The sequence below is a fragment of the Orycteropus afer genome, unplaced genomic scaffold (assembly GCF_000298275.1).
Source record: "Orycteropus afer afer isolate SDZICR_OR568_19922 unplaced genomic scaffold, OryAfe1.0 scaffold00061, whole genome shotgun sequence".
In the NCBI taxonomy this organism is placed as follows: domain Eukaryota; kingdom Metazoa; phylum Chordata; class Mammalia; order Tubulidentata; family Orycteropodidae; genus Orycteropus; species Orycteropus afer.
Genome location: NW_006921648.1, coordinates 741,074 through 759,695, shown reverse-complemented (window position 1 = coordinate 759,695; position 18,622 = coordinate 741,074). Strand labels below are relative to the sequence as shown.

At 67.0% G+C, this 18,622-nt stretch overlaps 1 protein-coding gene across 1 annotated transcript in view; it reads left to right on the top strand.

Moving 5' to 3' along the window:
* Positions 1–18,622, top strand: part of PKD1 (polycystin 1, transient receptor potential channel interacting) — a 32,614-nt gene that overhangs the window by 1,414 nt on the left and 12,578 nt on the right. Inside the window, 25 exon segments of the mRNA XM_007939662.1 lie at positions 122–310; positions 680–860; positions 5,009–5,149; positions 5,598–5,687; positions 5,873–5,973; positions 6,595–6,691; positions 6,922–6,959; positions 6,961–7,053; positions 7,145–7,216; positions 7,361–7,530; positions 7,808–8,470; positions 8,665–8,848; positions 9,392–9,609; positions 9,776–9,891; positions 10,050–10,176; positions 10,323–10,570; positions 11,115–11,870; positions 12,217–12,348; positions 12,504–12,679; positions 12,935–13,068; positions 13,148–16,764; positions 16,866–17,015; positions 17,764–17,907; positions 18,006–18,285; positions 18,362–18,575. Of these exon segments, the coding sequence (XP_007937853.1) occupies positions 122–310; positions 680–860; positions 5,009–5,149; positions 5,598–5,687; positions 5,873–5,973; positions 6,595–6,691; positions 6,922–6,959; positions 6,961–7,053; positions 7,145–7,216; positions 7,361–7,530; positions 7,808–8,470; positions 8,665–8,848; positions 9,392–9,609; positions 9,776–9,891; positions 10,050–10,176; positions 10,323–10,570; positions 11,115–11,870; positions 12,217–12,348; positions 12,504–12,679; positions 12,935–13,068; positions 13,148–16,764; positions 16,866–17,015; positions 17,764–17,907; positions 18,006–18,285; positions 18,362–18,575 (8,331 nt within the window).

The window sequence follows — 18,622 nt, the reverse complement described above, 5'->3', positions numbered from 1 at the left end:
AGGCTGTCAGTCTTCATGGAAGCCTTCCCGTGCTCCTGTGCACGGAGGTCCGTTGTGATTCCCAGGGTTTGCAGTGGCTGCTTGTGGCAGTAGATCACCAGGGCTTTCCTCCTCCTCTTAGTTTGGGAGCGCTACTGAACGCCGTGGGGGACCCTGTGCATGTTTGCAGCATTGGTGACAGGGCTTCCAGCGTCGTGCAGCACACAGGCCCCTGCGCAACAAACACAAAACCCAGTGAAATGCCACTTCCCCCTGGGATGGCTACAGGCAACAAGAAGGGCGTGACAGGCGTCAGTGAGGAGGTGGAAAGGTGGCACCCTCATCCACCGCCTGCGGGAACATAAAATGGCGCAGTCATGGGCACATCATGGCGAGCCACGCCCTCAGAAGGAACCCCGCCCCTGACGTGTAGGGCGGCCCGCCTTCCAGGACGTCTGCTCCTGCCCGCTTGACCTCGGACGGTCGGACCGTCGGCCAGGGCCACGGGGCCGGCTGGGGGCCTTCCCTCTTGTGCATGGTGTCTGTGTGTGTGTGCGTTTTCTTACGCCTGCCAGTGACTGCACGTGACACCATGGATTTAGACACGTGAGCGCCGGCTGCGCGCTGTCTCCCGGCGGGACAGGAAGGAAGGAGCTGGAGAACTCGTGCCACGCCCATGTGACTCTGTTTCCCGTCCCAGGTCTCGCCCTGCGGTTCCCCCTCCAGAGGCCCAGCCCCAGGTGTCTCTTTCTGGGTCCCCTGCCTGGCCATCCACCTTGACCTGGCTCAGAGACGGCCTCCTGGGCCGCAGCTGCCAGATGGGGGTCCAGTCCCACGAGCCCCTCCCCAGGCTCCCCCTGGCCAGTGGTCCTCCGTCCCCCGTGCGTCCCCCCTCTGGGTGCCTCTGCAGAGTGGGGCGTGGGGGCGGAGACCCTGGCTCTGGGGAGATTGGCTGGGTTTGGTTTCAACGGAAGAAACCGTTCTGGACAGACACACGTTTTCCTTTCCGGAACGTTCCGCGGGGGCCAGCGCCAGCAGCGGGAGTCTGGATGGCCCGGCCTGCCCGCCCTGGGCCTGCTGTTGGGGGTGCCTGTGCGTCTCCGGCCCAGGGTGGCCGTGTGTGGTGGGGTGCTGGTCCCTCAGTGTGCGTCTCGCTGCAGAACGAGATGCAGCTGGACACTTCGGCTCATGTCCTGGTCCCAGGGACGCCGTGTTCCTCCTGGAGGCCTGGCAGCCGGCTGCCAAGAGGCCTCGAGAGGCCAGGCGCCAGGGAGAGGCGGCGGTCCTGCAAAGCTGGGGTCCTGGCTTTAGCAGGCCCTCGCCCAGAGGCAGCTTGGAGTCCATTTCATGGTCTCTTGGGGCCCCCCAGGGGCTCTGTTCTGGGGGAGGGAAGCCTGGGGAATGAGATAGCTTCTGGGGGTTCTGAGCCCCCAGACTGGACTTGGGCTGGCGCCACCCCAGGCTATGCCGGATGGGCTCACTGGCAGGGGTGGGTGCCCACGAGGAAGGGGCCCACAGGAAGGGCGGGGCTTGGAGCCCTGCTGTGCACACGGGCTGTGCACGTGTCCAGGAGCCCTGGTTTCACCGGGCGCTTGGGCCAGTGCACAGCCTGGAGGCTGGCATCCTCACGGGTGGGGTGGGGGCGTGCGGCCCAGCCTCGGTCCCATGTGGCATTGGTGCCCCGTGTGGGCCCGAGGCCCTGCCCCAGGTGGGGGGGGCTCTCCTGGGTAGAACCTCCTTCACAGCCCCCCCCCCCCACTATTATAGGTCAGTGTCTCTGGGTCTGTCATCACCGGGGGTGGTCCCTCAGCTCAGACCTTCAAGCCTGACCTGCCTCCCCTCCCTGTCCCTGCCAGTCGGGCCTCATCAACTCGCCAGACCTCATCACCTCTCCGTGCTGGTTCAGTCGGGGGTTGGTGCAGCCCACGCTGGAGTGCCTTGGTGTCTGTAGGGGTCTCTGAGGGATGGGTAGAACCCAGGTGGAGTCTTGTAAATGAGGGGGTCCCCTCTGTTTGCATGCCCCGAGGCTGTGGGGCCTCCCTGTTGTCCACCCTCTGAGGGGCTGCGTGGTGTCCTTGCTGCTGGGACCCTGCTCCCCAAGTCCCTGGGCCTTGGCCCCCCGTACTTCTCGACACTATGCACTCCATGTGTTTTTTCAAATCGACTTGCTCTTAAGCTTGAACTCATTAATTTAAACACGGTCATTTCGGGAACTGGGGAGCAGAGGAGATGGAAACCAAGTGAACTCAACTGAATTCCCACCAGGTCCTGGCAGTGGGGCCTGAGCCCACCTGCCCTTGGCCAGGGAGGGGATTCTGCACCGGAGGCAGAGGCCCTGGGATCCCAGCGGTGCCCCCCGTGGACCCCTGTGCACCACTCATACACCCCCGTACCACCCATGCACCCCACTGTACCACCCACGCACCCGTGTGCCTGTGTACCACTCACGCACCCCTGTGTGCCCCCATGTACCACCCACCCACCCCTCTGTACCACTCACGCACCCCTGTGTGCCCGTGTACCACTCATGTACCCCTCTGTACCACCCACGCACCCCCCTGTACCACCCACCCACACACACCCCTGTACCATTCATGCACCCGTGTGCCTGTGTACCACTCACGCACCCCTGTGTGCCCCCATGTACCACCCACCCCCCTGTACCACCCACGCACCCCTCTGTACCACTCATGCACCCCTGTGTGCCACCAGTGCACCCCTGTGTGCCATGTACCACCCACGCTCCCCTCTGTACCACTCACGCACCCCTGTGTGCCCGTGTACCACCCATGCACCTGTGTACCACTCATGCACCCCTGTGTACCACCCACGTACCCCTGTACCCCCATGTACCACACGCACCCCTGTGCACCCCTGTGTACTACTCACGCATCCCTGTGTACCACTCACAGACCCCCGTGTACCACCCACACCCCCCCAAGTTTCCTTTGAACTCTTCCATCTACCCATGCACCCCATGCACCCCCAGATCTCTAGCTGCTCATCTTACCTATACACACACCCATGACCCTGTCCAGCCCCGCAGCACACCCCGCTCTCACACCCCCATCCGCCCCTGCACACCCCGTGCGCCACTGGCCTCGGTGGGAAGGGGCGGTCGGCAGAGCTGACTGTCGGGCTGGGTAGGGTGGGAAGGCCAGGCTGCTTGCTCCAGGGGACTGGTGGACGGACACTGAGCCTCTCTTCCCCGGCCCTGGCTCTGGGAGGGGCTGGGTCCCCGCTGCTGGCATCTGTGGAGCCCTCGGAGAAGACAGGGTGGCCCACCCACCAGGGAGGCCGAGGCCACAGTCCCAGGCCTGATCGGGGACAGTACGGAGCCCTGGGCCCAGGGGGGAGGCAGCCGTGCCCTCCCCTGGCAGAGGGAGGAGGCACGCTGGCTCCAGGAGCAGTTACATAACATCTGGCGGGCGACAACCTCGGAGCCCAGCCCCCAGCCCTGTTTCCAGTGCGGCGGCCAGCGCTGGGGTGGGGTGGCACCGTCCGCCCCACTGACCACATGTGTCTGGAATGTGCAGATGTGCCCTTGGGGGCTTGGCGGCCCCCAGGCCCCGCCCATGTCTGCTCCCCTTCTTGGCAGAACAGGAAACTGAGGCTGTTTGGGGTGGCAGGGTCTCTGGAATGGGGATGGGGGTACAGTCTTTAAAGCCACCTGGGCTCAGTCATTGCCTGTCCGGACCCGCCCTGTTCCGCCTCTGCAACCCCCGCCTGACAGTGCTCCCCACCTGCACCCCGGCACGCACCCCTGAGCCGCCCAGGCCCCGGCTGCTTCTGTCCGTCTCCCTCTGCTGAGGCGCCATCTGGGACCAAAGGCAGCACCTCGAGCCAGTCCTGCTCGTCCCACTCACACCTGGCCTGGGATGTGACCAGGTGGTGGGGACATGGGGGCTCTGGTGGCACAAGGGGCTACCCCACTCTTCTTTCTGCTTGGAGCAGGGATTCCCCACAGGGAATGTGAGCCCAAGGACACTGGGGTCTGAGTTCCCTGCAGGGCACCCCACAGAGTGGTGGGGGGGTGCCCTTTCCTGTGGGGGTGATGATGTGGAAGACGGGAGCAGACTGGGCTCCCCAGTGATCGCTGGGTGCAGACTGGGCTCATCTGCTGTTGAGGTGGCTCATCTGCCTCTAGCAAGTGGGACCCCCAGTCACCCCCGTGCCCAGCTGGGCTGCTCCCTTCCAGCCCCGAAAGTCGTCAGCTCAGGCCTGGGAGTGGCCTTGCAGGGTTCAGCTGGGGGCTTGTCACCGGCCCAGAGGGTGGCCTGGCTTGACCCAGATGCTGCAGGGGCAGCCGTGCCCCCCCATCTCAGGCCTCCCATGTTTGGGGGCGGGCCACAGCAGAGCAGATGGAGACGTGAAAGTGGGGCGCGCTGCAGGCAGTGGGGCTGAACTGGACCCCCAGGCTCCTGCCTAGCACCCGCTTTGTCCCCAGTGGTCACGTCACTCTGGTCTGCCACGGGCCGCCGTCCCTGCCCCTGGGCCATGCTGGGGCCTATGGTGCAGCCTCTGTGACCGTTCTTGTGTCCTGGTTCTGCTGCTGAGGCTGTGGGCACTGGGACGGCCACGGGCACTGGGATGGCTGCCCCAAGGCCCCCTGGGTGTCAGGCACTGGGGGGGGAGGTGGCCTTGGTCGGGGCTCCCGGATCCACAGTGGGCCCAGGCTCTTAGGGTGGAGAGACGGCTGGGGCCACAGGGCTAGAGGACAGAGGCACCAGGCGGGTGCACACGTGCCCGTCACGGCCGCTCACGGTGGGTTTTCCAGAAAACGGTGGTTGGAAGCCTCTTTGAGATTTTTCTTCCTTGTCTCCTGCTCCGTCCCAGGCTGGAGCTGGGGGTCTGCCCTGGCGCCCAGCACCCCAGTGCCCACGCGGGGGCAGGTGTCTGCGTGGGGGAGGCGCCAGGTGGACCCCTGGCTGCCCTCCCATCTCTCGTCTCCTCTTACCCTTGTGTCCCGGCTGCGCCCAGGCCTTGGCTCTGCACTGGGGACTCCCCTGGCTCCCCCTTTCCTCCCCAGGCCTCATCCCATTTCTCCTCAAAGACCGATCCCACAGCCACTCTTACTCCAGCCACCGGGAAGTCCCTGCTGGAGTCTGAAGTTTCTCATGGTATCGCACTCTCAGACGTCTTGCCTGACCAGAGGTGGACAGATGTGGATGTGAGCTGCCCAGGACAGCAGTGGGGAGAGGCCCGCTGGGGAGCCTGCACCGCCTTGTCTGGGTGTGCGGGTGGCACAAGAGCCGGGCTCCTGCCTGTAGCAGCAGGGTCAGCGGGGACGGGACGCAGGGTGACCAGGCGGTGCCAAGGACCAGCCCATTCCACCGGGGCAGTTCTGCAGCCAGCGCTCCCGGCGTGGCTCCCCGAATCTGCCCTGGAGGGGTCTGTCTGAGGGGGTGAGGGGGCAGGCGTCCACGTGCCCCTGTCCCCCCCAGGGGCTCAGGAATGAGTGTGGACAGGAGTGCCCTAGAGGCGGATGGGCGACCTTGAACCCGAGAGTGTTTCCTAGGCCCTTGGAGGTGGAGCCATGTGTGCAGGAGGGTGGGTGTGGGGGCAGCCCGCCTGTCTGCCCCCAAAAGCTGGGCTGCCCTTTCCCCCACTAATTTAAGAGGCAGGTGTGCTCATCCCGGAAAGTCCGAAAGCCGAGGGCACCGGTGTTCCCGGAGGAGCACAGCTCGGCACCGCCCTCCCGCGGCCGGGTGTGGAGGGCGGCGGGGTTTGCCGGCGCGTCGCTGCTCCTCTTCCTCCCACCGCTTTGGGATGGACGTCCTGACGGACACACACTCGCGCGGCTTCCCCCTGGGACTAGATGGCCGGGCAGGGGGCTGTCGCGGGGCAAACAGGCCCAGGGTGTCGGAGCTGCAGTCTCCGGGCTCCCCACAAGGGGGCGAGCCAGCACAACTACGCCGGCGCCCGCGCGGGGCCTCGTGGGGAGCGAGCGAGGGCCGAGGGCCGGCACCGGACCCGGACGTCGTGTTTGTCACAGTGTGACCGTTCATTTTTGTCTTGTTACTCGCTCGTTTTTTGTCGTTGGCTTTTTTCCCATTGGCGTGGTCTTGTCATTGCAAAGTCGACCTTGCCTGCTCAGTTACCAGCACTTCTCCCAGCTTGTAGTGTGTTTTCTAGTTTTATTCACGATATTTTGGGTGGAAGTTGCAAGTTTTAAGTAGTTTAGTCGGTTACCGTTCGGTACTCCTTTCTGCCCCTAGTTGTTTTCCCAGCGTGGGGCGCCCGCGAAGTCTGCTGTATTTTTAGTACTTCTTGGCTCCAAGCTGTGGTTGCATTTGGTCCTGGAGGATTACTGACATCCGGCTCCACCTCCGGGCCCGGAGCCATCGCTGGCCCCACTGCCATCTTGTGCGGCTGCTCTGGGGTCAGGATGCCGTGGGGGTGTCTGGAGGGAGGGACGTCTCTGCCGCCTGTCACTGCACCTTGCCAGCGCCCGGAGCTCCGTTTGAAGGGCTGTGCACTCCTTTGGCACGGCCTCTGGCCCATTCTTGCCCTTTCTGTTTCCAGATGCCCCTTGAAGGGTTGAACGTGGGACCTCCCCTGTGCTGGGTTATGTAGTGGGCCCCTTGTTGATGCCATCATTTTGCCGTCTCTCAGGAGCAGTGAGGGCCCAGTGGGCCTGTGCGTGGACGGCCGAGTGCACCAGCCCCTAACCACTGTGCCCCCAGTGCCCGGGCCCATGGGGACAGTGGGGGTGGGACCACCCAGCTGAACCGGGGGCTGGGGTGGAGCCGTGGCTGTGCAGGTGCCGGGCGCTGGCGGGCCTCCCACATGGTCCTCTAGGAGGTGGGCCAGGTGCCAAGGGGCTGTAGCCCCCTCCGGGCTGTCTCCCCAGATGAGCCTTCCTCTGGGTCCTGCCTCAGAGGAGACCCCTCCGGGCCCCGGGTGGGAAGCTGAGGGCAGGGGCCACAACTTGGGGCGCAGGGCTCCTGGGACGAGGTGAGGGCTCTGGGCCCAGCACTGACCACGACCGCCTTCTGCCAGAGACGTCTCCCACAACCTGCTCCGGGCGCTGGACATGGGGCTCCTGGCGAACCTCTCGGCACTGACGGAGCTGTGAGCACCCGTGGGCGGTGGGACTTCCGGGTGGGGTGGGCCGGGTTCAGGGGAGCTTCCACCTGACCTGCCCGCCCCTCCTTTCTGGCAGAGATGTAAGCAACAACAAGATCTCCACGTTAGAAGAAGGAACGTTTGCTAATTTATTTAATTTAAGTGACATGTGAGTCTGGGCTTGTGTGCCGGGGGCCCGCCTGCTGGGTCCCCCTCCAGGACTGCGGGGGAGTGGGAAGTGGCCCCCTGTCAGAGGGTCCCCAGCCCTGGTGCAGCCCCAGTGTTGCTGAGGCGGCCCCGTCCCCCTCCACAGAGACCTGAGCGGGAACCCGCTTGAGTGTGACTGCAGCTTGGCCTGGCTGCCGCGCTGGGCAGAGGCCCAGGGGGTGCGTCTGGGGCGGCCCGAGGGGCCCACGTGTGCCGGGCCGGGCCCCCTGGCAGGTCGGCCCCTGCTCAGTGTCCCCTTCCTGGACGGTGGCTGTGGTGAGTGTCACGGGCAGTGAGGCAGGACCGGGGCCAGGCAGTGACGGCACAGGTGTGTCCGTGGGCGGGGACCTCGGGAGAGTCACAGAGGGAGGATAAAAGGGGGCTGTGACCGAGGCCTGGCCCAGGACCCTGCCGCGTGGGAAGGCCCTGCCCACCGCAGCCGGAAAAGCCCATCGGGGGTCAGATCTGGGTCCAGGATGGGCTGAGCGGTGGTGGTGGGGGGTTGCAGTGTGGGGTGTTGGGAGCCCAGCCCCCAGCCCTGCCTGCTCTCCAGGTGAGGAGTACATCGCCTGCCTCCCTGACAACAGCTCGGCTGCCGTGGCCCTGGCGGCCCTCTCGGTGGCTGGTGAGGACCCGCTGGCACCCGAGGCCTGTGGCGCCCTCTGCTTCTCAGTGGGCCAGGGCCTGGCCGCGCTCTCCGAGCAGGGCCTGTGTCTGTGTGGAGCAGCCCAGCCCCCCAACGCCTCTGTGGCCTGCCTGCCCTTCTGCTCTGGCGCCCTGCCGCCCCCCGCCTGTGGGGGCCCCACCCTGCTCCCCCGTGTCTTCCCTGCCACTCCAGGGGCCACTCTGCAGTCGCCCCTCGAGGCCCTGGCTGCTGGCCGCCCGGCAGCCTTCCTCATCACTGCCCCTCTCCCCGTCAGCTCTGTGCGCTGGGACTTTGGCGACAGCTCCCCCGTGGTGATCACGGGGGCGGCCGCCACACACCGCTATCTGCTGCCTGGGCGCTACCAGGTGACGGCCCAGCTGGCCCTAGGGGCCGCCTCCGCCCAGCTGGCCACTGAGGTGCGGGTGGAGGCGGCCCCTGTTGGCCTGGAGCTCTGGTGCCCCTCCCCCGTGCACACCTACCAGAGTCTGGAGCTCGGCGTCCGAAACCGGGGCGGCACCGGCCTCGAGGCCACCTATCGCATCGAGGTCCTGGATGAGGAGGCAGCCCGAGGTGTGGGTGCACCCTACCCACTGGGCCCTAGGACACCCCCAAAGCCCCCAGCTGGGACCCTGGGGACCCCTCCTCCTGTGTCTCTCCCCTGCCAGGCCCCTGGGAACCTTGTGGGGTCAGGCAGGATCCTCACCCCCCGTCGTGGCCTCCCCGGGTGGCACACACTCACGTCCGGTTCTCCACCTGTGACCCAGCGGTGCACCCCCTCTGCCCCTCGGACACCGAGATCTTTCCTGAGAATGGACACTGCTACCGCCTGGTGGCGGACAAGGCGCCCTGGTCGCAGGCCCAGGAGCAGTGCCAGGCCTGGGCGGGTGCCGCCCTGGCCATGGTGGACAGCCCTGCCATCCAGCACTTCCTCATCTCCCGAGTCACCAGGTGCCGCCCCCCCCGCCCCCCGGAGCCTGTGTCTCCTCTCCCAAGCTCGACTCTGCCCACAGCCCCGCACCCCAGCTGTCCACCTGCCCGTCCCCACGGCCCCGCACCCCAGCTGTCCACCTGCCACACCTGTCTGTCTCCACAGCTGCACCTGCAGCCCACAGCGCCCCCAGCCTCTCCCACACCTGCATCCACACCTGGCCTCAAGCTCTTCCTCTTAGGGGAGATCCCAGGGTGGCAGGGCTGCAGAGAGTAGTCCACTTGGGCTGACGTGAGGCTGTTTTGGCCCCCAGGGTTGGACCCAGGAGCTAGGCGAAGTGAGTGGTGGGTTGGGGGCCTCTGGCTTGGGGGCCATCATGTGCTCCGACATCCCCTCCACCCCACCCCAGGAGCCCTCAGCTTGGCCTCCTGGCCCCATGTGTGTGGCAGTTGGGTTCAGGTGGTGTTCTCCAGGTCCCATCTCTGAGCCTCAGTTTCTCCATCTGGAGCTCGGGAGGCAGAAGGGGTGTCTGGCTGCCCCACCCACTGCCCGCCTGCCCACAGGAGCCTGGATGTGTGGATCGGCTTCTCGGCTGTGGCGGGGCCGGTGGGCACGGTGCCGCAGGGCGAGGCCTTTAGCCTGGAGAGCTGCCAGAACTGGCTGCCCGGGGAGCCGCACCCCGCCACGGCTGAGCACTGTGTGCGTCTTGGGCCCGCTGGGCAATGCAACACTGACCTGTGTTCCGTGCCGCACAGCTACGTCTGCGAGCTGCAGCCTGGCGGTGCGTGGGGGCCGTGGGGCCGGTGTCCATGAATCACCCCATCCTGCCCCGCCCCCAGGCTCGCTGAGTCCCTGTTGCCCGTGGGGGCCGGGGCCAGGGGTGCAGGCCCGTCTTGGGTCCACACTCCTTGTGTGCACACCACCCTCACTTTAGCCTCTATCCCCAGGACCTGTGTGGGATGCTGAGAATGTCATCGTGGGAGTACCCAGTGGGGACCTGCAGGGACCCCTGAGCCCCCTGGCGCAGCAGGAGGCCCTCCAGGCCCCCCAGGAACCAGTTGAGGTAGCTGGAGCGCCGAGACCCCGCCCCAGACAGCTCTCGGGGCCTGGCTAGAGCTGAACAAGCCCAGTGGGCACACTTGGGGCATCCCTGCCTTCCCCGGGGTCTGGGTGCAGTGGGCGGGCACTGGGTCTGCGAGCTGAGTAGGGCCCTGTGCGCAGGTGATGGTGTTCCCTGCCCTGAACCTGCGGCGTGAGGCCTTTCTGACTGCGGCCGAGTTCGAGACCCAGCTGCTGGGACGGCCAGCCCAGCTGCGGCTGCAAGTGTTTCGGGCCATGGGCAGCGCAGGTGGGGCTGCAGGCACGGGGTGCCCCAATCTCTCACGTCTCCCCTCAGCCCCGGTGGGGGTGGGGGTGGAAGGTGGGCCTGGTATGAGGGCACTGTGGACTGGGCCCTGTTGGTGAATTGGGCACCCCTCCCCTTGCTCCTTGCAGGGGCTCCCCAGAACAGCAGTGAGCGGGGCAGGGGCTTCCTGGACAACGGCACTGTGCTGGTTCCTGCGTGCACACCAGAGGGGAGCTGGTGCCCTGCGGGCAACGTCTGCGTGGCCCTGAACACGTCGGGCCACCCTCAGGCCTGCACCGACGGGCCCGCTCTGGGGCCCGGGCTCCCAGGAGCCACCTACGTGCTGTGGAGGGAGTTCCTCCTGTCTGTGCCTGCGGGGCCCCCCACACAGTATTCGGTGCGTGTCTCCCCAGGCACCCAGGTCCAGGGTCTCCCCGCTGGACACGTGGCTTGCAGACCCTTCCCCTCAGCCCACTGGGCTCGCATCGCTCCCTGCACCCCGGGGCTCAGCGGTGCCTGAACTCACTGGTCCCCTCCTGCGTCCCCAGCACGGAGGTGCTGCCTCTGCCCATCTCAGTGCTGGCTTCATCCTCCCTGTAAGTCTTGGACTTAGTGTCCCCTTGGGGGGCCCTCCCTTGCCCAGGGAAGCCCCTTTTTACCCCTGTCCTCTCCCCACCCATCTCCCCCTTGGCACCTCAAGGCTGTGCGTGTCCGTGTCTCCGCGGTGGCACTTCTCACAACTCTGTGTGTTCATTTGCCTGTGTCCGTTTGTCCGTGGCCCCGTCCTGACCGTGGCACAGCAGCCTGTTTCCACTAGAAGGCCCCGTGCACGTGGTCGCATGTGGGGTGACTGCTGAGTTCTGAGAGCCCAGGCTAGCGGCCCGTGCCCAACCAGCAGCACAGTGGGGGGGCGTGCTGGAGCTCCACTCTCCTCTCTGCAGGTCACCTTCCAAGGCCAGGACGTGCCCCTGCTCCCTGGTGACCTGCTTGCCCTGCAGCATGACGCCGGCCCGGGTGCCCTCCTGCACTGTCCCCATGCCCTCGGCTCCCCTGTCCTGCAGGCCCCCTATCTCTCGGCCAATGCATCGGCCTGGCTGCCCCACCTGCCTGCCCAGCTGGATGACGCCCCCGCTGGCCTGGCCTGCGCCCTGCGGCTGCTCGGAGCCACGGAGCGCCTCACCCCGCTGCTGGGCCCAAGCCCCAAACCTGGGCTGCAGCGTCCTGGGCGCTATGCGGTGCGGGCCGTGGTGAGCAACGGCGTGTCCACGCACAACCTGACCTGCAGCTTCACCGTGGCCTCCCCTGTGTCTGGGCTGCGCGTCGTTCACCCCACCGCCCTTGACGGCCACCTGTATGTGCCCACCAAGCACTCGGTCTTGGTGCTCACGGTGGATGCTGGCAGCAACGCCACGGCCTCGGCCCGCTGGCCTGGAGGCGATGCCAGTGCCCGCTTCGAGGCTGCCTGCCCTGCTGTGCTGGACGCCTTGGCACCGGGCTGTCCCCGTGAAGCCAACGGCACGCTGTTCTCGGTGCTGGTCCTGCCTGGGCTCGGCGAGGGTGAGCACACTGTGGAGGTCGTGGCTGAGAACAGCGTCAGCCAGGCCCGCCTCAGCCTGCAGGTGACAGCTGAGGAGCCCGTGCGCGGCCTCCGCGCCACACCCAGCCCCGACTCCCGCGTGCTGCAGGGCGTCCTGGTGGTGAGTATGGGCGTGGGGCCCCCTCTGTGGTCACCTGTAGCCCACATGTAGCCCGTATGGGGCCCTCACCTCCCGGGTGACGACAGGTCTAGAGGGACTCCAACAGGTTAACTGTTGCTGGTCCTCGGACTGTCTTACAGGGGAGACTGAGGCACAGAGGTTAGGGGTGTCACTGGGGCCACGGCTGGGAGCTGCAAGCTCAGGCTTGAGACCAGGCTTGGCCGTGACCTCCGTTCTCGCCTGTCCTGTGGTGTCTGGGTGGGTGGTACGGGCCGGGCGGGCAACGGGGCTGTGTGGACTCTGGCCTGGCTCGTCCTGACCCAGCTGTCCTGTGCTCTGTCTGCAGAGGTACAGCCCCGCCGTGGACGGCGGCTCGGACGTGGTCTTCCAGTGGACCATCGATGACAAGCAGTCGCTCACCTTCCATAACGCTGTCTTCAACGTCATCTACCAGAGCACCGCCATCTTTAAGCTCTCGGTGGGTGGGGCCGGCGGCTGCGCGTGGCATCCGTCCTGCCTTAGCTCTGCTCCTGGAGACCCCGCAGTGGCTGGGCGGGGTGTGTTGGGGCACAGCTGGGTCCCTTGCTGTCTTCTCTGCTGAGGGGCCACACCCGGTGACGCCTGTCTCTGTAGCTGACAGCCTCCAACCACGTGAGCAATGTCACTGTCAACTACAATGTCACCGTGGAGCGCATGAACCGGATGCGAGGGCTGCGGGTGTCGGCGGTGCCGGCTGTGCTTCTGCAGAATGCCACCCTGGCGCTGACGGCTGGGGTGCTGGTGGACACGGCTGTCGAGGTGGCCTTCCTGTGAGTGGGCGAGGGCGGGCGGCCGCGAGGGCAGGGGAGGCGGTGAATGAGGGCGGGCTGAGGGGGGCGGCCCTGAGGGCAGGGGAGGCGGTGAATGAGGGCGGGCTGAGGGGGGCGGCCCTGAGGGCAGGGGAGGCGGTGAATGAGGGCGGGCTGAGCGGGCCGCCCTGAGGGCAGCGGAGGACCTGAATGAGGCGGGGCTGAAGCCAGGGTCCAGTGGCCTCCGCCTGCTGAGTCCTTGCCGGGCTCTTCCAGGTGGACCTTTGGGGATGGGGAGCAGGCGCTCGGCCAGTTCAAGCCTCCCTATGACGAGTCCTTCCTCATCCCGGAGCCCACGGTGGCCCAGGTGCTGGTGGAGCATAAGACCGCGCACACCTACGTCACCCCAGGTGAGGGCAGGGCCCTGGGACCCCCTTAGTGCTGGGGGAGGCGGCCCCTCAGCACTGTCGCATGGGCCTGTCCCCGCAGGTGACTACAACCTGACCCTGCTCGTATCCAATGCTTTCGAGAATCTGACGCAGCGGGTACCCGTGAGTGTGCGTGCCACCCTGCCCACCCTGGCCGTGGGGGTGAGCAGCCACGTCCTGGTGGCTGGCCGGCCCGTCACCTTCTTCCCGAGGCCCTCACCTGCACCTGGGAGTGTTCTGTACATGTGGGACTTCGGGGACGGGTCCACCATCAGGCTGCAGAGCGAGCCGGCCATCAACCACACGTATGTGGCGAGGGGCACGTTCCGTGTCCGCCTGGAGGCCAACAACACGGTGAGCTGCACGGCAGCATGGGCCGACGTGCACGTCCTTGAGGAGCTCCGGGGCCTGAGTGTGCACCTGGACCCAGCAGTGGAGCAGGGTGCACCCGTGCAAGTGAGGGCCACGCTGGAGGCGGGTGACAACGTCACCTGGACCTTCACCATGGGCGATGGCGCGGTGCTGTCGGGGCCCGAGCCCACTGTGGAGCACGTGTACCTGCGGGCACAGAACTGCACTGTGACCGTGACGGCTGCCAACCCCGCCGGCCACCTGCTCCAGCGCCTGCCTGTGCACGTCTTCGTGTTGGAGGTGCTGTACATTGAGCCAGCCGGCTGCATCCTCGCTCAGCCTGACGCCCGACTGACGGCCCATGTCACTGGCGACCCTGCCCACTACGTCTTTGAGTGGACCTTCGGGGACGGCTCACCCAATGCCACCATCCGTGGGAGCCCGGTGGTGACGCACAACTTCACGCGCAGCGGCACCTTCCCCCTGGCCCTGGCGCTGTCGAGCCGCGCCAACAGGGCACACTACTTCACCAGCGTCTGCGTGGAGCCCGAGCTCAGCAACGTCACGCTGAGGCCCGACAGGCAGTTTGTGCGGCTTGGAGAGGCGGCCCGGCTGGAGGCACACGCCCGGCCCCCCTTCCCCTACCACTACATCTGGCACTGGGGCCCCGCGGACGCCGTTGGTCGTCTCGGGGGCCCTGAGGCCACACACACCTACCAGGAGCCCGGCTCCTACCTGGTGACTGTCACCGTGGCCAACAACGTCTCGGCCGGCAACGACTCGGCGGTGGTGGAGGTTCAGCAGCCCGTGGTGCTCACGGGCATCAGGGTTAACAGTTCTTGCGTGCTGGAGGCCCAGCGGCCCTACCTCTTCACCGCCACCGGCCACGGCAGCCCCGCCAGCTACGTGTGGGAGCTCGGGGACGGCACGCGTCTCCAGGGCCCCGCGGTCAGCCACGCCTATAACTGGACCGGCACCTTCGGTGTCCGGGTGGCTGGCTGGAACGAGGTGAGCCACAGCGAGGCCCAGCTGAACGTGACGGTGGTGCAGCGAGTGCGAGGGCTGCGCGTCAGTGCCACCCGCACCGTGGTGCCCCTCAACGGCAGTGTCAGCTTCAGCACCTCGCTGGAGGCGGGCAGTGACGTGCGCTACTCCTGGGTACTCTGTGACCGCTGCACCCCCATCCCCGGGGGCCCCACCATCTCCTACACCTTCCGCTCGGTGGGCACCTTCAGCATCATCGTCACAGCCGAGAACGCGGCGGGCACCGTGCAGGACAGCATCCTTGTCTACGTGCTGCAGTACGTCGAAGGGCTCCAGGTGGTGGGCGGAGGTGGCTGCCTCCCCACCAACCGCACGCTGCAGCTCCAGGCCGCGGTCCGGGATGGCACCAACATCTCCTACAGCTGGGCCGTCCAGCGGGATGGCGGCCCTGTGCTGACCGCCACCGGCAGGGTCTTCTCTCTCACTGTGCTGGAGCCTGGCACCTACCTTGTCCAGCTGCGTGCCACCAACATGCTGGGCAGTGCCACAGCCAACCGCAGCCTGCAATTTGTGGACCCTGTCGGGGCGCTGACGGTAGCTGCCACCCCTGACCCGGCCGCTGTCAATGAGAATGTCACCCTGGCTGCCAGGCTGACGAGTGGCAGTAGTGTCACATTCACCTGGAGCCTGGGGGCGGGGCCACGCTGGGTGACCTCGGGACCAGCCACTGCCCATGCCTTCCCCAGTCCTGGCCTACACCTGGTCACCGTCACAGCTGAGAATGCCCTGGGCATAGTCAATGCCACCATCATGGTGATGGTGCAGGTGCCCATCACAGGCCTTGGCATCCGGGCTGGGAAGCCCGACGGTGGCTTTGTGGCGGCCGGCTCCACCGTGCCCTTCTGGGGCCAGCTGGTGGCTGGCACCAATGTGAGCTGGAGTTGGATGGTGCCAGGGGCCCACAGGCTGCAGGGTCAGCAGGTGGCCGTGGCTTTCCCCAAGGCTGGCACCTTCTCTGTCCAGCTCAACGCCTCCAACGCAGTCAGCTGGGCGGTGGCCACGCACAACCTGACCGTGGAGGAGCCGGTGGCGGGCCTGGTGCTGTGGGCTAGCAGCAAGGTGGTGGAGCCTGGGCAGGCTGTGGACTTCCAGGTGCTGTTAGCTGCCGGCTCAGATGTGGGGCTGCGCCTGCAGGTGGGTGGGGCTGACCCCCGGCCGCTCTCCGGGACGCGCTTCTCACACAGCTTCCCCCACGCTGGGGACTACCTGGTGAGCGTGCAGGCCGAGAACCACGTGAGCCGGGCACAGGCGCAGGTACGCGTGGGCGTGCTGGAGGCCGTGCGGGGGCTGTGGGTGCCGCACTGCTGCGCGCCAGGCGTGCCCACGGGCGCGGAGCAGAACTTCACGGCCCGCGTGCGGCGTGGCTCACGGGTCCAGTTCGCCTGGTACTTCTCACTGCAGAAGGTGCAGGGTGACTCGCTGGTCATCCTGTCGGGCCGCGACGTCACGTACACGCCTGTGGCTGCGGGGCTGCTGGAGGTCCAGGTGCGGGCCTTCAACGAGCTGGGTGGTGTTAACCTGACGCGCTGGCTGGAGGTGCAGGACATCATCCAGCACGTGGCGGTGCGCGGCAGCCGCTGCTTCGCCAACCGCTCGGCCCGCTTCGAGGCCGCCACCAGCCCCAGCCCTCGTCGCGTGGCCTTCCGCTGGGACTTCGGGGACGGCGCCCCGGCAGAGACGACGGCGGAGCCTTGGGCGGCCCACGCCTACTTGCAGCCTGGGGACTACCGTGTGCAGGTGAACGCGTCCAACCTGGTGAGCTTCTTCGTGGCACAGGCCACGGTGACGGTGCACGTGCTGGCCTGTGAGGAGCCCGAGGTGGATGTAGCCCTGCCCCCGCAGGTGCTAATGCGCCGCTCCCAGCGCAACTACTTGGAGGCCCACGTCAACCTGCGTGGCTGCGTCACCTACCAAACCGAGTACAGTTGGGAGGTGTACCGCGCCGCCAGCTGCCAGCGGCCTGGGCCAGCTGCCCGCCTGGCTCTGCCTGGCGTGGATGTGAGTCGGCCGCAGCTGGTGCTGCCGCGGCTGGTGCTGCCCGTTGGCCACTACTGCTTTGTGTTCGTGGTGTCGTTTGGGGACACACCGCTGTCACGCAGCATCCAAGCCAACGTGACGGTGGCCCCTGAGCGCCTGGTGCCCATCATTGAGGGCGGCTCGTACCGCGTATGGTCAGACACACAGGACCTGGTGCTGGACGGGAGCCGGTCCTACGACCCAAACCTGGAAGATGGCGAGCAGACACCGCTCAGCTTCCACTGGGCCTGCGTCTCGACCTCACAGGTCCGGGGGCCCACCCCAGTGGGAGGCCAGAGGGTGCCCACACTGTCCCTGGGGCAGGCGCGCAGGGCTCTCACCCTCTCCCCCGTGCCGTCACATTGCAGAGTGAGGCTGGAGGGTGTGCGCTAAACTTTGGGCCCCGTGGGAGCCCTGTGGTCACCATCCCCCGTGAGCGGCTGGAGGCTGGCACAGAGTACACCTTCGACTTGACCGTGTGGAAAGCCGGCCGGAAGGAGGAGGTGACCAACCAGACGGTGGGTGCTGGCTGGCCAGTCGTGAGGGAGGGAGCGTTGGTGGGTGCCACGGTGACATCAGGCTGCTTGTCCGAAGCCCCCTCCTTTGTCTTGTGGGGGAGGGGCATGACACGGTCAGGGCTGGGGCGCCAGTGAGTTGATTGTCCAGGGTCCCCTCCCGGGCCTCAGACTAGACTCAGGTGCTTCCACTGACGTGTAAGGGCTGCTGCCGTGGTGGCGGGTCCTTGTGGCCCAGGTCACGGAGGAGCTGTACCACCTGGGGGTTTGGGAATCACACTGTGTCCTGATGATGCAGAGAACAGTGGGACAAGACCTGTCCAGGGACCGGGTCTCGTCCTCGTGCAGGCGCCCTGCCCTGCCCTCCCCTCTCCTCCTCTGCTCTCCCCTCCCCTCCCCTCCTCTCCCCTCTCCTCCCCACCCCCACCATGGGCCACGGGCAGGTGACCTGAGCAGCAGCTTGGTTACGGCACGGGGTCTGTCCTCGGGAGGAAGCACGCTGCAGAAAGGAGGCCTGATGGGGCCCTGCTCTTGGGGGGTCCCCAGTCCGCTGCCCCCGGTCTAGACAGGAATTACAAAGCAGGAACCCCCAGGTGGGACTGAGGGGCTCCCATGGTAAACGAGCTCTGGAGGAGCTTGGACCCGGGAGAGGTGGGTGCTGCGGGGCAGAGACCCTCCTCAAGGGCTTGGGAAAGCCCCGGGCACTGCCTCCAGGCCGGCCATCAGCTCACAGCCTCCTGTCCCCTCCCAGGTGCTGATTCGGAGCGGGCGGGTGCCCATCGTGTCCCTGGAGTGCGTGTCCTGCAAGGCTCAGGCCGTGTACGAAGTGAGCCGCAGCTCTCGCGTGTACCTGGAGGGCCGCTGTCTGAACTGCAGCCGAGGCTCCAAGCAGGGGGTGAGCGGGGCCCCTGCCTCACTGCCCCTGTCTGTCACCTCGCTGACCCCACGGCCCCTCAGCGTCTGTCCCCGTGTTGACCCCGGCCCCTCCCCCAGCGCTGGGCGGCGCGTACTTTCAGCAACCACACGTTGGTGTTGGACGAGACGACCACGTCGACGGGCGGCTCCGGCATGCGGCTGGTGGTGCGGCGCGGTGTGCTGCGCGACGGGGAGGGCTACACCTTCACGCTGACCGTGCTGGGCCGCTCGGGCGAGGAGGAGGGCTGCGCCTCCATCCGCCTGTCCCCCAACCGGCCCCCGCTGGGTGGCTCCTGCCGCCTCTTCCCCCTGGACAGCGTGCACGCCCTCACCACCAAGGTGCACTTTGAGTGCACGGGTGAGTGTGTGCGGGGCTGGCCGGGCAGAGGGGCTCGGGGTGCCACGGGACCCCCTGGTGACACTGCGGCCCACAGGCTGGCGTGACGCAGAGGACGCAGGTGCCCCGCTGCTGTACGCCCTGCTGCTGCGGCGCTGTCGCCAGGGCCACTGCGAGGACTTCCACGTCTACAAGGGCAGCCTGCCGGCCTACGGGGCAGTGCTGCCTCCCGGCTTCCCTCCCCGCTTCTCCGTAGGCCTGGCCGTGGTGGTGCAGGACCAGCTGGGCGCGGCTGTGGTCGCCCTCAATAGGTAACGCCTGCCTGCGCGGCCGGCCCCAGGGCTGACTGCAGCAGCTG